General features: G+C 42.6%; 1 protein-coding gene across 3 annotated transcripts in view; it reads left to right on the forward strand.

Moving 5' to 3' along the window:
* LOC139367114 (Rho GTPase activating protein 21a) overlaps positions 1–17,662 on the forward strand; it is a 102,969-nt gene that overhangs the window by 59,342 nt on the left and 25,965 nt on the right. For all 3 annotated transcript variants that reach the window (XM_071105170.1, XM_071105169.1, XM_071105168.1), the window contains one exon: positions 11,222–11,314. In XM_071105170.1, the coding sequence (XP_070961271.1) occupies positions 11,222–11,314 (93 nt within the window). The remainder of the gene's footprint in view (positions 1–11,221; positions 11,315–17,662) is intronic.

Below are 17,662 nucleotides of genomic sequence, written 5' to 3' on the forward strand. Positions count from 1 at the left end.
CTGACGACATAGTTCTTCTCAGGCCATATATTTCAAAACTCTAAATTTAATAACAAAATGTATCAGTGGTTGAAGCACTTATTGTACTGGACTGATGGGACCTGCATCTGATGGTCAGTCTCGTCAGGGGGGGGGGGGGAGAGGGCAGCAGCGGGTCCCTCCTCTCAGGGTCCCTGCTCTCTCCTTCGCTCCGGTGAGACTGACCAGAGACAGGGGTCTTCCACCTGATGGCGAAACTGGAGTCACACCACATTATTGATGCCTCGTGCACAAATTCATGTTGTTCCTATTACCAGAGAAAATGTAATAATCCTTGATATTAAAATAGACACGATGAGCTGCTAATAATGAAACTGCAGGTCTATCGATACACTTGTCTAATGGCTACTCATTTGTTGCAGCTGCTGTGCTGGTAGTAGCGCGAGTAGAAGTAAGGAGAAACATGTTTTGTGTTGTAATTTTTTTAAATATAAAAACAGTGACCGTGCTGAATAAAAACTTAAACATGAACTTGCTCATAAAAACAGCAGCTCTTTGCTGTATTCTTTGACCGTCTCTCTCTGGTCATGGTTTTAAAAGTTATGAAATGTCACGTGGGCTAGAATCAAACTTTGCTGTGGGGTCTGGTCATGGAAGCTTTAGGCACAGTGATTTGAGCTATCCGATTTGCCAGCGCAATAGGAGCACTTCATTTGGCTGTCCTGGTCTTCCGTGTAGGCCGAGTTTGTCCTTTCATACACTTTGCCTACTTGGTGCGCAAGGCTTTTGAATCAAGTACACCTAATACCAACAGCGCAAGACGAATATATGAGAAAATAATTGGAGTACAAGGCTTTATCATTGGCTTTTCTCCAGAAATGGTGGTCGACTAGCAATGCCTTGAAGATCGACTATTTTGCGGTCGAACGGTTGGTGACCACTGCCTTAGAGCAACAGAAGACTTCTCACACACTTCCACCCTAGTGTCCTGGATGCTATGTTTCTTGGACATATCGTCCTCCCCAGGGGTTGTTCCTATAGAGCCAGCAGAGTTTGCTTGGTAAATTCCAGATTCACTTTTGTGAGTAAACTCTGAGCCAATGGCAGCTCTCCACTTCGTCCGTTGATATACCACTGATGTGTGAGGAAAAAGGTTAGGGAAAATGTTGAACAAACTATTTTCCAAAATGGTATGTTTGTCAAGCACATAACGGGGGACTTTATTTGAAAGTAGTTCTTTCTCCATTTTCCCTACCCTTCTGGGGTTGCTGGATTGAATCCCCGAGCTAACAAGGTAGTTAACCCACTGTTCTCCTTTAGGACGTCATTGTAAATAAGAACTTGTTCTTAACTGACTTGCCTAGTTAAAGGTTAAATAAAAAAATGAAGAAAAAAAAATAATATATATAATTACCGCTATTTTCTAGTTGGCGCATTCGCCAACTAGAAAATACGATTTGCTCCTAGTAGACCTCTCCTAGGTGAAGTGAACATCTGTGCTCGCATACTCCCTTAAAATCCCTTTGCTTGGAAAATGAGAAAAAAAACTGCAATAGTGCTGTTTGTCCGTCTAGAGACGCTATAGCAAAAGTTAACTTCCTTAAAATAGTCACAATTAGGAATTCCCAAGTGGTGCAGGGGTCTAATGCATTGCATCGCGGTTGCTAGCTGTGCCACTAGACTTCCTGGTTCAAGTCCAGGCTCTGTTGCAGCCGGCCGCAACCCGGGATACCCAAGGGGCGGAGCACACACAGCGTCTCCCGGGTTTACTGCGACCTGGCCAAGATAAAAACTAAGTAGTGTGACAAAACAACACAGTTACACATAAACAAACGTACTGTCAATAACACAAAATAAAATAAAAATAGAAAAATATACATGTACAGTGTGTGCAAATATAGAAGAGTAGGGAGGGAGGCAATAAATAGGCCCTAGAGGTGAGAATAATTACAATTTAGCATTAATACTGGAGTGATAGATGTGCAGATGATGAATGTGCAAGGAGATACTGGGGTGCAAAAGAGCAAGAGTCATAATATGGGGATGAGGTAGTCGGGTGTGCTATTTACAGATTGGCAGGGTACAGGTACAGTGATCGAAGCTGCTCAGACAGCTGATGCTTAAAGTTAGGGAGGGAGATATGAGACTCGAGCTTCAGAGATTTTTGCAATTCATTCCAGTCATTGGCAGCAGAGAAAAGGCTACCAAAGGTAGTGTTGGCTTTAGGAATGATCACTAGTGCAATGTACCTGCTGGAGCGTGTGCTACGGGTAGGTGTTGCTATGGTGACCAGTGAGCTGAGATGAGGAGGGGCTTTACTTAGCAAAGACTTATAGATGACTTGGAGCCAGTGGGTTTGGCGACGGATATGTAGTGAGGGCCAGCCAACAGGAGCATACAGGTCGCAGTGGTGGGTAGTATATGGGGCTTTGGTGATAAAACGGATGGCACTATGATTGACTACATCCAGTTTGCTGTGAAGAGCGTTGGAGGCTATTTTGTAAATGACATCGCCGAAGTCAAGGATCGGTAGGATAGTCAGTTTTACGAGGGTATGTTTGGCGGCATGACTGAAGGAGGCTTTGTTGTGAAATAGGAAGCCGATTCTAGATATAATTTTGGATTGGAGATGCTTAATGTGAGTCTGGAAGGAGAGTTTACAGTCTAACCAGACACATAGGTATTTGTAGTTGTCCATATATTCTAGGTCAGAACCGCCTAGAGTAGTGATGCTAGTCGGACGGGAGTGTGCGGGCAGCAATCGGTTGAAGAGCATGCACTTAGTTTTTACTAACATTTAAAAGCAGTTGGAGGCCACAGAAGGAGTGTTGTATGGCATTGAAGCTCGTTTGGAGGTTTGTTAGCACAGTGTCTAAAGAAGGGCCAGATAGATACAGAATGTTGTTGAACCCACCCCCATAGAGTCTGCCAGAAGTCCGGGTTAAGGGAGGATTTAGCCGGCAGGGATGTCCTTGTCCCATCATGCTCTAGTGACTCCTGCGGCAGGCCCTGACACGGTCGCCAGGTGTACGGTGTTTCCTCCGACACATTGGTGCGGCTGGCTTCCGGGTTAAGCGGCCGTTGTGTCAAGAAGCAGTGCGGCTAGGTTGGGTCGTGTTTCGGAGGATGCATGGCTCTCGACCTTCGCCTCTCCCGAGTCGGTACGGGAGTTGCAGCAACGAGATGACTAACTACCAATTGGATACCACGAAAAGGGGGTAAAAGTAAACAATTATGTAAAAAATTGTCACAATTCATCTAAGTTAACTCAAAAAATCTTTTAATTAATTAGAATATTTTTGCAGAGGAGGTCTTGGTTGCGCAATTGTACATCTAAATAAGATGTTTGCAGTATTTCTCAAGTGAAAAATGTGCATGAAAATTTGTCGTTGAATGACAAATACTGCTAGTTAGGTACTGAAAAGTAGCCAATTACCAAGTACCATTCGTACTAAGGCAGTCTTCTACCAACATCGTTATTAGCCTATGATTTGAGCAGTGTAGGTGTCGCACGTGTGCCGTCGTGGGGGCCAGGGGTGTTGCCACCACACTGAAGTGGTAAAATCTGCAAGGAAGAATGGGGGGGGGATCCCTAAATGCAGATGTGCAAAGCTGATAGACATACCCAATAGGACTCCGCTGTAATCACCAAGGTGCTTCTACAAAGTATTGTGTAGATGAGATTTGTTTTTCATTTTCAATAAATGTGCAAAGAACATGCTTTTCACTTTGTCATTATGGGATATTTTGTGCGGATGTGTGAGAGGGAGAATATATATTTGTTTTAATCCATTTTGAATTCAGGCTGTGACACAACATGTGGAATAATTCAAGGGGTATGAATACTTTCTGAAGGCACCTTATCCATCAACTGACTCACAGGATTTTACTCAATGAATTGATGTCTCCGTTATGTACTGAAAAAACCTTTTGGTTACGATGGGTTGAAGATTTTCATGATACCCATCTTCTTTGTTTCTTTGAACATTAAACCTGATTGGTTATTAAAAGTAGATGCATTGTGGCTGAAAGCAGTTTGATAGATTATTATTGGTATATGATCAATGCCTATTTCCCAGACTTTCGCACACCATGGGTTGGGGCAGAATCACTCTTAGTGTTTATATGGAGACTAGAGATCATGCGCCTCCTATTTTTATCATTCCTGTTGTACCAGAGTCACAGATTACCATCTACACACACAGTCCTCTCTGTCAGTTGTTTTTGAAGTGTTGGCAGGCAGAGGCCTGTCCCTCTACAAGCAAGAGGGATAGCAAGACAGAACAAGGGGGCGTGACAGAGGAAGAGGAGGCATGAGTGCGTGTACATCCACATGTGATTGTTTGTGTGCATTGTGCCCTATGTAACTACGTGCAAGAGAAAGAGGGAAAGAAAATATTAGAGGGTTTGTTGCATTCTGTCCAGGCTAATGCAGGCAGGCGGCGGGCGCTGCTCCCAGCCCCTCTGTAGAATAACATTATCTAACCCAAAACAACGGGAGAGTGATGGAGCCAGCCCACACAACCAGGCCCAGCTGCGCATGCAGGGACCGCAGCCAAACCAGCTGACGCAGCGCTGAAGCCCAGCCAAACCAAAACGCTGAAGCCCAGGCTGCAGCGTTACACTGCAGACGAGCGCTGCCTGGAAAACCGTACTCTATAGAGAGAGCGCAAGAGAGACCTCCACCAGGTTAGGATGTTAGCACATACTGCAAAAGCCATATGCAAGGTTATCCTTTTTATTATGTTCAAAATAACATGTTATGATGGATTATTTGACTTAAAGCAGTTTGTGGCCTGTGTTGTCCAGCAGTTGGAGCCGTACTGACCCCGGAGAACATATATTATGTCATATTCAGCATGGGTTCGAATCCAGCCCACTGCTCTTTGACTCGACCTCTCCTACATTGACCTCTAGTAGAATGCTTCAACAACTGTATTAGTTGTTCAAGTAGTAGCTTGAAGGGAAAGCTGCATACTGTATCGCTACAGCTAAAAGCCTATTGGTCTGCTCGATGGAACACATCTGATTCTTCTATTTACATCTGGCTGTAGCAATATTTATATCGAAGTAAAATAAAAAATAAAATAAAAAGATTGATCCTTTTCCAGCCAACAGCTGTCTGCGAATTAAAAAGGTCAAATATGTAACGTTGTCCTATTTCATCAATCTCAACTGTCATTCTACTTTAGTAGGATAGGGACTTTAAAAAATATCCAAAGCTGTTGATTTCCTGATTTTTAATCTCGCTTATCCAGCTGCAGGGCCGGAAACTCCAGAATCCAATTTGTACAGTCGAATCTGAACGTTGTCGGATTGATGTTGGAATGGGATGAGCAGAGGTTTCTCTTGATGGAACAGGGAGGAGCAGGCTTTTTGTTTTCTCTCTCGGCAAGTGAGGCGTTTGTGTCCTCTGTGAATCTGTCTTTTTTAAGCAGTATTGTGAGTCAGTTTATTTAACCTTTAGATATTAAATAAGATTTCAATTAGATAAACAGTCATACCCTTTTTTTTTCGACACTTGCAACCATTTTCCATTAAAATGGAAGTAGCAGTGTAGCCTTGTCATTTGGATCTGGGATTCCATGGTATCCTTCAGACAAATTAGGACGACACACTTGTCACCCATTTTGAAAGTGTTAAATAGTGAAATAGCATGAAGGTGAAGGGTAATGCCGTTTTGCCCTTGGATTACTACGGCTCTCATCATGTAAGTGACATTGAGCAATGGCTTTGTTCCTCATTGTATGCCCTCTAGTGCCATCTGCTGGAATAAAGGTGTCACTCTCTTATGGTGGAAATCAATTTGTAGTTAAAACAGGATAACATGCACAAATTGTCACATTGCAGGTTAGGTTTAGTCTGTTTTGTGCTCACCTTGGTCATTTCTGCCATTGTACTGTAGGTTCCATAGGCATATACTGCAGATAAGCTATAGGACTGCCATAAATACACCAGAATAGTGTTAATTTGTTGTAGGAAAAGGCTTTGGCAAAATAAATAGACAATTCAACACCAATAGAGTAGATCTATAAGATCAGTTTGGGTTGATTTTTTAAAAATGTATTATTCAGAGCATTTCTTCACTCATCAGAAGCATTCATCCGCTGACATAGTATTTTCCACCACAAGAGGGAGTTTACGGCAGCAAAATGCATAACTTTCCTGAAGTGGCACACGATTATGCGAGACACTTTGTATTTGCATGTCTCTCCACATGTGGGTCTTCCAGAATTCTGTCAGCGTGTCTGTCCATACTAATAGTGAGAATCAGGGATATGTTGCTCAGAGAGATGTTTAGGTCAAAAGCTGACTGTTTGTGGAGATGTACAGAGTTGTGCTTGCCTTCTCCTTTTGGTTCTGACACTTGTAATAAAGATCTTTTAAAGAAGACAAAGCTCCAGCTGCCTCGTCTCCACAGCCTGTCCAGAGTACAATGTTTAAACTGACAGCGTGGCACACAGCCCAGGGAGTCACGCACCCACCCACCGGCCAGGGTTTCCGTCATGAAAATGTGTCACCGGACATTTGACCGGCAGCGTCTCAATTTACCTGACATTTGAGAAAATCTCCCTCGATCTCTTGTCTCACCCACTCAGACAAACAAATAGACACACAGGAATACATTACCAACCCCACACACTTCCCTACACTCTATGGTGACACCCCCCCCTTTTCACAAACACAGTGGTGCTTGTGAGGTGCCTTCAAAAAGTATTCATACCCCAAGGGGCCTCCCGGGTGGCGCAGTGGTTAAGGGTGCTGTACTGCAGCGCCAGCTGTGCCATCAGAGTCCTGGGTTCGCGCCCAGGCTCTGTCGTAACCGGCCGCGACCGGGAGGTCCGTGGGGCGACGCACAATTGGCCTAGCGTCGCCCGGGTTAGGGAGGGCTTGGTCGGTAGGGGTGTCCTTGTCTCATCGCGCACCAGCGACTCCTGTGGCGGGCTGGGCGCAGTGTACGCTAGCCAAGGTGGCCAGGTGCACGGTGTTTCCTTCCGGGTTGGATGTGCGCTGTGTTAAAGAAGCAGCGGCTTGGTTGGTTGTGTATCGGAGGACGCATGACTTTCAACCTTCGTCTCTCCCGAGCCCGTACGGGAGTTGTAGCGATGAGACAAGATAGTAGCTACTACAACAATTGGATACTACGAAATTGGGGAGAAAAAGGGGTAACATTTTTTTTTAATTTTTTTTTTTTTAAAAAAACAAGTATTCATACCCCTTGACTTATTTCACGTTTTGTTGTTGCAGCCTGAATTCTAAATGGGTTAAATGTTTTTTTTTCTCACCCATCTACACACAATACCCCATAATGTCAAAGTGAAAACATGTCTCATTTACATAAGTATTCACACCCCTGAGTCAATACATGTTACCTTTGGCAGTGATTACAGCTGTGAATCTTTTTGGTTAAGTCTCTATGAGCTTGGCACACTTGGATTGTAAAATATTTGCACATTTATTATTTTACAATTCAAACTCTGTCAAGTTGGTTGTTGATCATTGCTAGACAGCAATTTTAATTTCTTACCACAGATTTTAAAGCTGATTTAAGGAAAAAATGTAACTAGGTCACTCAGTAATGTTCAATGTCGTCTTGGTAAGCAACTCCAGTGTATATTTTACCTTGTTTTTTTAGGTTATGTCCTGCTGAATTTGTCTCCCAGTGTCTGTTGGAAAGCAGACTGAACCAGGTGTTCCTCTACAATTTTGCCTGTGCCTGGCTCTATTACATTTAGTTTTATCCTAAAAAAACTCCCTAGTCCTTACCAGTGACAAGCATACTCATAACATGATGCAGCCACCACCATGACTGAAAATATGAAGTGGTACTCAGTGTTGTGTTGGATTTGCCCCAATCCCAAAAATGTTTTGTTGCAGTTTTACTTTAGTGTCTTATTGTAAGCAGGATGCATGTTTTGGAATATTTGTATTCTGTACAGTCTTTCTTTTCACTCTGTCATTTCGGTTAGTATTGTGGAGTAACTACAATGTTGATCCATCCTCCGTTTTCTCCCATCTCAGCCATTAAAATCTCTGTTTTAAAGTCACCATTTGCCTCATTGTGAAATCGCTGAGTTGTTTCCTTCCTCACTCCGGTAACAGAGTTAGGAAGGACGTCTGTATCTTTGTAGTGACTGGGTGTATTGATACACCATCCAAAGTGTAATTAATAACTTCATCATGTTCAAGGTGATATTCAATATCTGCTTGTACTATTCTCACCCGTCGACCAGGTGCCCTTTGCAAGGCATTGGAAAACCTCCCTTCTTTGTGGTTGACTCTGTTTTGAAATGCTCATCTCAACCTTACAGATAATTGTATGTGTTTTTATTTATTTATTTTTATTTCACCTTTATTTAACCAGGTAGGCTAGTTGAGAACAAGTTCTCATTTGCAACTGTGACCTGGCCAAGATAAAGCGTAGCAATTCGACACATACAACAACACAGAGTTACACATGGAATAAACAAAACATACAGTAGAACCAAAGAAAACAAAAAGTCTATATACAGTGAGTGCAAATGAGGTAAGTTAAGGAAATAAATAGGCCATGGTGGCGAAGTAATTACAATATCGCAATTAAACACTGGAATGGTAGATCGGCAGAAGATGAATGTGTGGGTAGAGATACTGTGGTGCAAAGGGGCAAAATAAATAAATAAATACCAGTATGGGGATGAGGTAGGTAGATAGCCTATCTGTAAACAGCCCATCTAAGTACAGGTGCAGTGATCTGTAAACTGCTCTGACAGCTGGCGCTTAAAGCTAGTGATGGAGATGTGAGTCTCCAGCTTCAGAGATTTTTGCAATTCGTTCCAGTCATGGGCAGCAAAGAACTGGAAGGAAAGATGACCAAAGGAGGAATTGGCTTTGGGGGTGACCAGTGAGATATACCTGCTGGAGCGCGTGCTACGAGTGGGTGCTGCTATGGTGACCAGTGAGCTGAGATAAGTCGGTGCTTTACCTAGCAGAGACTTGTCGCAAAACCCACTGGCTACAGGTTATCTACGAGTATGAAGCGAGGGCCAACCAACGAGAGCGTACAGGTCGCAATGGTGGGTAGTGTATGGGGCTTTGGTGACAAAACGGATGGCACTGTGATAGACTGCATCCAGTTTGTTGAGTAGTGTGTTGGAGGCTATTTTATAGATGACATCACCGAAGTAGAGGATCGGTAGAATGGGTATGTTTGGCAGCATGAGTGAAGGATGCTTTGTTGCGATATAGGAAGCCGATTCTAGATTTAATTTTGGATTGGAGATGCTTAATGTGAGTCTGGAAGGAGAGTTTACAGTCTAACCAGACACCCAGGTATTTGTAGTTGTCCACGTATTCTAAGTCAGAGCCGTCCAGAGTAGTGATGCTGGACGGGCGAGCAGGTGCGGGCAGCGATCGATTGAAAAGCATGCATTTAGTTTTACTTGCGTTTAAGAGCAGTTGGAGGCCACGGAAGGAGAGTTGTATGGCATTGAAGCTCGTCTGGAGGTTAGTTAACACAGTGTCCAAGGAGGGGCCAGAAGTATACAGAATAGTGTTGTCTGCGTAGAGGTGGATCAGAGAATCACCAGCAGCAAGAGCAACATCATTGATGTATACAGAAAAGAGAGTCGGCCTGAGAATTGAACCCTGTGGCACACCCATAGAGACTGTCAGAGGTCCAGACAACAGGCCCTCCGATTTGACACACTGAACTCTATCAGAGAAGTAGTTGGTAAACTAGGCGAGGCAATCATTTGAGAAACCAGGGTACAGGGAGTCATTCAAAAATCATGGTTAACAATATTATTGCATCCATGCCAATTATTATGTGACTTGTTCAGCACATTTTTACTGCTGAACTTATTTAGGCGTGCTGTAACAAAGGGGTTGCATTAACAAAGGTCCGGTGTGGCTTAGTTGGTAGAGCATGGCGCTTGCAACGCTAGGTTCGATTCCCACGGGGGAAAACGTATGAAAAATGTATGGATGTCTGGATAAGAGCTTCTGCTAAATGACTAAACGTGTTTTGAATACTGATTTGACTCCAGGCATTTCAGCTTTTCATTTTTAAGTTAACATTTCTAAAAACGTAATTCCACCTTCACATTATTGGGTATTGTGTGTAGGTGACGCAAGGTCGTTGGTTACTCCCCTTGCGTTGGAGCCATGTCATTCTTTGGTTACTAGGCGTAACCCCCATTTCCAGTTGCTAGCCAAGCACAAAGTCCTGCGTCATCGACAACTTTATTACTGGAACTATCAGATGGACATAATTTTAAACAAGGTATGTCATCCGGTATCAGAGTCCTATACTGCGGGTTTCAAAAGTATTGGGACAGCGATCAATTTTTTGGGTTGTTTTGACTCTGTACTCCAGCACTTTGGATTTGAAATTATAGAATGACTGAGGTTTATTTTATTTTTTTTACTGAAGTGCAAAAGCCTATAGTGCTCTACACCCCTGTGCATCTAGGTATTAGCTGTTCAGGCATCTAATGACATTTGGAAAGAGGAGATATAGAAAGTTTAAGTTTAGACAAAGTTAGTAAAACAATTACTTATAATCATTAGTAAACATATCTGTTTGGGCTTCTTGCTGTTCATTTGCAATTATGTTCCGGCCCGCCGACCATCTGCTCAAGAAAAAATTGGCGCGCGACTGAATCTAGTTGATGATCCCTGCTATAGGTAGAGGAATGAATGCTAACCTTGAGGCATGTACGTAAAATGTTGACTTAGTCATGCATTAATGTAATGGGAGACTATTTTAAGTTCAAATTTGCCCTTAAGCGCAATTCAGGGTTCACCCCATTATTTGGGACGCTGAACACTAAAAGTAGGGGTCTGTGTGGAGAAGCCTGTGTTAATGTGTTATGATGCAGATGTTGCAACTTTTGTATTTATTTTTCTATTTATTTATTTATTTATTTAGATAGAGCCGTGCAGTTTATTCAGATAAACAAACTTTTCAATGGCGTGTAGAAACACTGCTGTCTTGTCTGGCCTCTTGGCAGTGTGTGGTTCCAGCTGAGTAAACCCTGCTGTGTTCATCTGAAAAGAGAGCTCTCCCTCTTCTTTAAATGAGAACACTTTCTCCCTCCCTAGACCATGTTTTCATACGTTAGATGTGTACCTATGCTAACATTTGAAAGTGCCAGCAAGCTGTAATGCTAGTGATGTAGCTAGCTCTAATCCTAGTAGTGATAGTCCCTTGGCTCTGCACCATGGCACCTGACCCCCGGTGCGCTTTTTCCGTTTCCAGGGAGACAGAGGAACAGGCTGGAGCCAATGGACACCATCTTCGTCAAGCAAGTGAAGGAGGGAGGCCCTGCCCACGGAGCTGGACTCTGTACAGGTAACAACAGCATGACTCATGTTTAGTGCCACTGATTTGGGAAAGGGAGGTGGGATACCTAGTCAGTTGCACAAATGAATGCATTTAACCGAAATGTGTCTTCCGCATTCAACCCAACCCCTCTAAATCAGAGAGGTGTGGGGGGCTGCCTTAATTGACATCCACATCATAGGTGCCTGGGGAGCAGTTATTGTTGGGGGTTAACTGCCTTTCTCAAGGGGCAGATTTTTCCACCTTGCTGACCTTATGGTTACTGGCCCAACGCTTTTAACCGCTAGACTACCTGCTGCCCCTGATTTGACAACACAATATGGATACATTTCCCTGACGCTTGTGGATTCTCAAGACCACATTCACTTCTATATCAATTGCTTGTTGTCAAAACAAAGATTTGTCTTGTCATCTAATTTAATTAAAGCCAAATCAGAGAATGTGGTCACCATATACGCATGCAATGCCACTGTACTCTCAGTGCTGTTGGTTGGCTACATGGCAGGAATGGCAAAGTGGCACAGACTAGGGTTTAATATTTTCCTGGTATTTTACAAATGTTCCATCCAAGAATAAATCACTTCCTGGTAACCTGGTATTTCCTGCCGAAACTGGAAGTGTCATTCTAAAACGTATAAATATATCTGGATTTGATTAGAGCTTTAATCAACATGAACATTCAAGCCTGATGCTACCTAAGCCTGATGAGCCATACAAATAAGGACATTTTATGAGCCCTATATTAAAGCCATTTTATGATCCCAAGCCGTTATCCAATACATAGCCTATGATATGGGGCGGCAGGTTAGACTAGTGAACATTCAAGCCTGATGCTACCTAAGCCTGATGAGCCATACAAATAAGGACATTTTATGAGCCCTATATTAAAGCCATTTTATGATCCCAAGCCGTTATCCAATACATAGCCTATGATATGGGGCGGCAGGTTAGACTAGTGGTAAGCGCGTTGGACTAGTAACCAAAAGGTTGCAAGTTCAAATCCCCCAGCGGGTACAAATCTGTCGTTCTGCCCCTGAACAGGCAGTTAACCCACCGTCATTGAAAATAAGAATTTGTTCTTAACTGACTTGCCTAGTTAAATAAAGGTAAAATAATAAATAAATAAAAATATAGGCTACCACACATTATGCACAACAGAAAAACATTAGATGTTGCTGTGCTGTGCTGTGCTGGAGCTCGTTTAATAAATTAAACGAGCTCCAATAGCCTAATCTTTTTGAATGTGTGGACTGTATTGTATTATACTGTATTATATGGATTGGAATTCGAACCTCATTCGAACCATGAAGGTTGGCGAGAACATGCCATGCTGGTGCAGACCATGCGACCTACAAAGTTCCAGTTATAGGCTAGTGAATTTGATTTTAAAATATAATATTTTACATTTGTATAATTAGTAGGCTTATATATATATATATACAGTGGCAAGAAAAGGTATGTGAACCCTTTGGTATTACCTGGATTTCTGCATAAATTGGTCATCAAATTTGATCTGATCTTCATCTAAGTCACACAATAGACAAGCATAGTGTGCTTAAACTAATAACACACTAATTATTGTATTTTTCATGTCTATATTGAATACATAATTTAACCATTCACAGTGTAGGTTGGAAAACGTATGTGAACCCCTAGGCTAATGACTTCTCGAAAAGCTAAAAACATTCACAAAATTTGAGTTTGCTATTCTCAAGAAGCATTGCCTGATGTGAACCATGCCTCGAACAAAATAGATCTCAGAAGACCTTAGATTAAGAATTGTTGACTTGCATCAAGCTGGAAATGGTTACAAAAGTATCTCTAAAAGCCTTGATGTTCATCAGTCCACGGTAAGACAAATTTTATATAAATGGAGAAAGTTCAGCACTGTTGCTATTCTCCCTATGAGTGGCTGTCCTGCAAAGATAACTGCAAGAGCACAGTGTAGAATGCTCAATGAGGTTAAGAAGAAACCTAGAGTGTCAGCTAAAAACTTACAGAAATCTCTGGAACATGCGAACATCTCTGTGGACGAGTCTAACATACGTAAAACACTAAACAAGAATGGTGTTCGTGGGAGGACACAATGGAAGAAGCCACTGCTGTCCAAAAAGACCACACGTCTGAAGTTTGCAAAAGTGCACCTGGATAAAATATGTGCTACTGTGCTACTGGTAAAATATTCTGTGGGCAGATGAAACTACAATTGAGTTGTTTGGAAGGAACACGCAACACTGTGTGGAGAAAAAAAGTACAGCACTTCAACATCATCCCAACTGTAAAGTATGGTGGAGGGAGCATCATGGTTTGGGGCTGCTTAGCTCCCTCAGGGCCTGAACAGCTTGCTATCATCGACAGAGAAATGTTTAACCAAGTTTATCAAGACCTTTTGCAGGAGAATGTTAGGCTATCTGTCCGCCAATTGAAGCTCAACATAAGTTGGGTAAGGCAACAGAACAATGACCCAAAACACAGAAGTAAATCAACAACAGAATGGCTTCAACAGAAGAAAATATGCCTTCTGGAGTGGCCCAGATGCTGTGGCATGACCTAGAGAGCAGTTCACACCAGACAGCCCAAGAATATTGCTAAACTGAAACAGTTTTGTAAAGAGGAATGGTCCAAAAGTCCTCCTGACCGTTGTGCAGGTCTGATCCGCAGCTACAGAAAATGTTTGGTTGATGTTATTGCTACCAAAGGAGGGTCAACCAGTTATTAAATCCAAAGGTTCACATACTTTTTCCACTCTGCACTGTGAATGTTTACACACTGTGTTCAATAAAGACATGAAAACGTATAACTGTTTATTAGTTTAACGAGACTGTGTTTGTCATGTTGTGAACTAGATGAAGATCAGATCATTATTATGACCAATTTATTCAGAATTCCAGGTATTTCCAAAGGGTACACATACTTTTTCTTGCCACTGTACCTTTCATAATAATTATCCTGTTGTTGTGCCATGTGCGTATTAGCCTACCTCCTCCTCCTCTATTGTTTCTTCATTCCTTCCTTCAACAGGTAAATGAAATATGTTTTGTTGTCCTTATCTTCATCATTGTAATGACATGTTTGAATAATATAGGACTAGAATAAGATGCAGGCGGCTATCACTTCTCTTCACGAAGATTGACTGGTTGTGTGTGTTTTGCCAATCATAATAGGACCCATGTCATCCAAAAAGGTATACTTTTTACTCATCTGTCCATAGAACATTCTTCCAAGAGGTCTCGATGATCATCCAGGTGCTTCCAAGGTGCTTTTTGGCAAACTTCAGTCAACTTTTTGGATGAGACGGGTCCTGTTATGTCTGGCGAAAACCTAACACTGCATTCGACAGTAAGAACCTCATACCAACGGTCAAGCATGGTGGTGGTAGTTTGATGATTTGCTGCCTCAGGACCTGGACAACTTTCCTTAATAGAAGAAACCATGAATTCTGCTCTGAATCAGATCATTCTACAGGAGAATGTCAGGTCATCTGTCTGTGAGCTGGGTCATGCAGCAAGACAATGAACGAAAACACACAATCAACTCTACATGAAAATGGTTAAAAAGTAACCAATTTGACATTTTGGAATGGCCTAGGCAAGTCCAGACTTAATCCCAATTGAGATGTTGGGGCAGGACTTGAAAACCCACAAATGTCGCTGAGTTAAAGCAGTTCTGCATGCAAGAGTCAGCCAAAATTCCTCCACAGAGATGTGAGAGACTGATCAACAACTACAGGAAGCTTTTGGGGCGGCATGGTAGCCGAGTGGTTAGATCATTGGACTAGAAACCGAAAGGTTACAAGTTCGAAACCCAGAGCTGACAAATCTGTCGTTATGCCCCTGAACAAGGCAGTTGTGTGAGGGGAAATGCTACCTACTGTTCCTAGGCTGTCATTGAAAATAAGATATTGTTCTTAAATGACTTGCCTGGTTAAATAAAGGTAAAATAAAAACAATTTGATTGCAGTCATTGCTGGTGGCACAACCAGTTATTGAGTGACTTTTTCACACGTGAATTTGTTAATAAAATAAATAAAATAAGTACAGTGGGGCAAAAAAGTATTTAGTCAGCCACCAATTGTGCAAGTTCTCCCACTTAAAAAGATGAGAGGCCTGTAATTTCCATCATAGGTACACTTCAACTATGACAGACAAAATGAGAAAAAAAAACACACTGTAGGATTTTTTATGAATTTATTTGCAAATTATGGTGGAAAGTAAGTATTTGGTCACCTACAAACAAGCAAGATTTCTGGCTCTCACAGACCTGTAACTTCTTCTTTAAGAGGCTCCTCTGTCCTCCACTCGTTACCTGTATTAATGGCACCTGTTTGAACTTGTTATCAGTATAAAAGACACCTGTCCACAACCTCAAACAGTCACACTCCAAACTCCACTATGGCCAAGACCAAAGAGCTGTCAAAGGACACCAGAAACAAAATTGTAGACCTGCACCAGGCTGGGAAGTCTGAATCTGCAATAGGTAAGCAGCTTGGTTTGAATAAATCAACTGTGGGAGCAATTATTAGGAAATGGAAGACATACAAGACCACTGATAATCTCCCTCGATCTGGGGCTCCACGCAAGATCTCACCCTGTGGGGTCAAAATGATCACAAGAACGGTGAGCAAAAATCCCAAAACCACACGGGGGGACCTAGTGAATGACCTGCAGAGAGCTGGGACCAAAGTAACAAAGCCTACCATCAGTAGCACACTACGCCGCCAGGGACTCCAATCCTGCAGTGGCAGACGTGTCCACCTGCTTAAGCCAGTACATGTCCAGGCCCGTCTGAAGTTTGCTAGAGAGCATTTGGATGATCCAGAAGAAGATTGGGAGAATGTCATATGGTCAGATGAAACCAAAATATAACTTTTTGGTAAACTCAACTCGTCGTGTTTGGAGGACAAAGAATGCTGAGTTGCATCCAAAGAATACCATACCTACTGTGAAGCATGGGGGTGGAAACATCATGCTTTGGGGCAGTTTTTCTGCAAATGGACCAGGACGACTGATCCGTGTAAAGGAAAGAATGAATGGGGCCATGTATCGTGAGATTTTGAGTGAAAACCTCCTTCCATCAGCAAGGGCATTGAAGATGAAACGTGGCTGGGTCTTTCAGCATGACAATGATCCCAAACACACCGCCCGGGCAACGAAGGAGTGGCTTCGTAAGAAGTATTTCAAGGTCCTGGAGTGGCCTAGCCAGTCTCCAGATGTCAACCCCATATAAAATCTTTGGAGGGAGTTGAAAGTCTGTGTTGCCCAGCAACAGCCCCAAAACATCACTGCTCTAGAGGAGATCTGCATGGAGGAATGGGCCAAAATACCAGCAACAGTGTGTGAAAACCTTGTGAAGACTTACAGAAAACGTTTGACCTCTGTCATTGCCAACAAAGGGTATATAACAAAGTATTGAAACACTTTTGTTATTGACCAAGTACTTATTTTCCACCATAATTTGCAAATAAATTCATAAAAAATCCTACAATGTGATTTTTCTGGATTTTTTTTCTCATTTTGTCTGTCATAGTTGAAGTGTACCTATGATGAAAATTACAGGCTTCGTCTTTTTAAGTGGGAGAACTTGCACAATTGGTGGCTGACTAAATACTTTTTTGCCCCACTGTATATATTGTTTTGTTATTTGTTAACTCTGATGTTGGACGATTAGGCCTGGCCCACCGTCGGTGTTCCAATTCACCCTATAGGTGTTCAGCGTGGTTGAGGTCAGGGCTCTGTGCAGGCCAGTCAAGTTATTCCACACCGATCTCGGCAAACCATTTCTGTTTGCACCTCACTTTATGCATGGGGGCATTGTTATGCTGAAACAGGAAAGGGATTTCCCCACAAAGTTGGAAGCACAGAGTCTTTTAGAATGTCATTGTATGCTGTAGCGTTAAGATTTTCCTTCACTGAAACCTAGCCCAAACCATGAAAAACAGCCCCAGACCGTTATTCCTCCACCAAACTTTACAGTTGGCATAGACGAGTTTGATGTGCTACGCGCTTCAGCACTCGGCAGTCCCGTTCTGTGAACTTGTGTGGCCTACCACTTCGCAGCTGAGCCTTTGTTGCTCCGAGACGTTTCCACTTCATAATAACAGCACTTGCAGTTGACCGGAGCAGTTCTAGCAGGGCAGAAATCTGACGAACTGACTTGTTGGAAAGGTGGCATCATATGACGGTGCCACGTTGAAAGTCACTAAGCTCTTCAGTACAGGCCATTCTACTGCCACCGTTTTGTCTATGGAGAGTGTATGGCTGTTTGCTCTATTTTATACACCTGTCAGCAATCGTGTGGCTGAAATTGCCGAATCCACTCATTTGAAGGGGTGTCCACATACTCTTGTGTAGTGTACAC

This window comes from Oncorhynchus clarkii, chromosome 15, assembly GCF_045791955.1.
Source record: "Oncorhynchus clarkii lewisi isolate Uvic-CL-2024 chromosome 15, UVic_Ocla_1.0, whole genome shotgun sequence".
Lineage (NCBI taxonomy): Eukaryota > Metazoa > Chordata > Actinopteri > Salmoniformes > Salmonidae > Oncorhynchus > Oncorhynchus clarkii.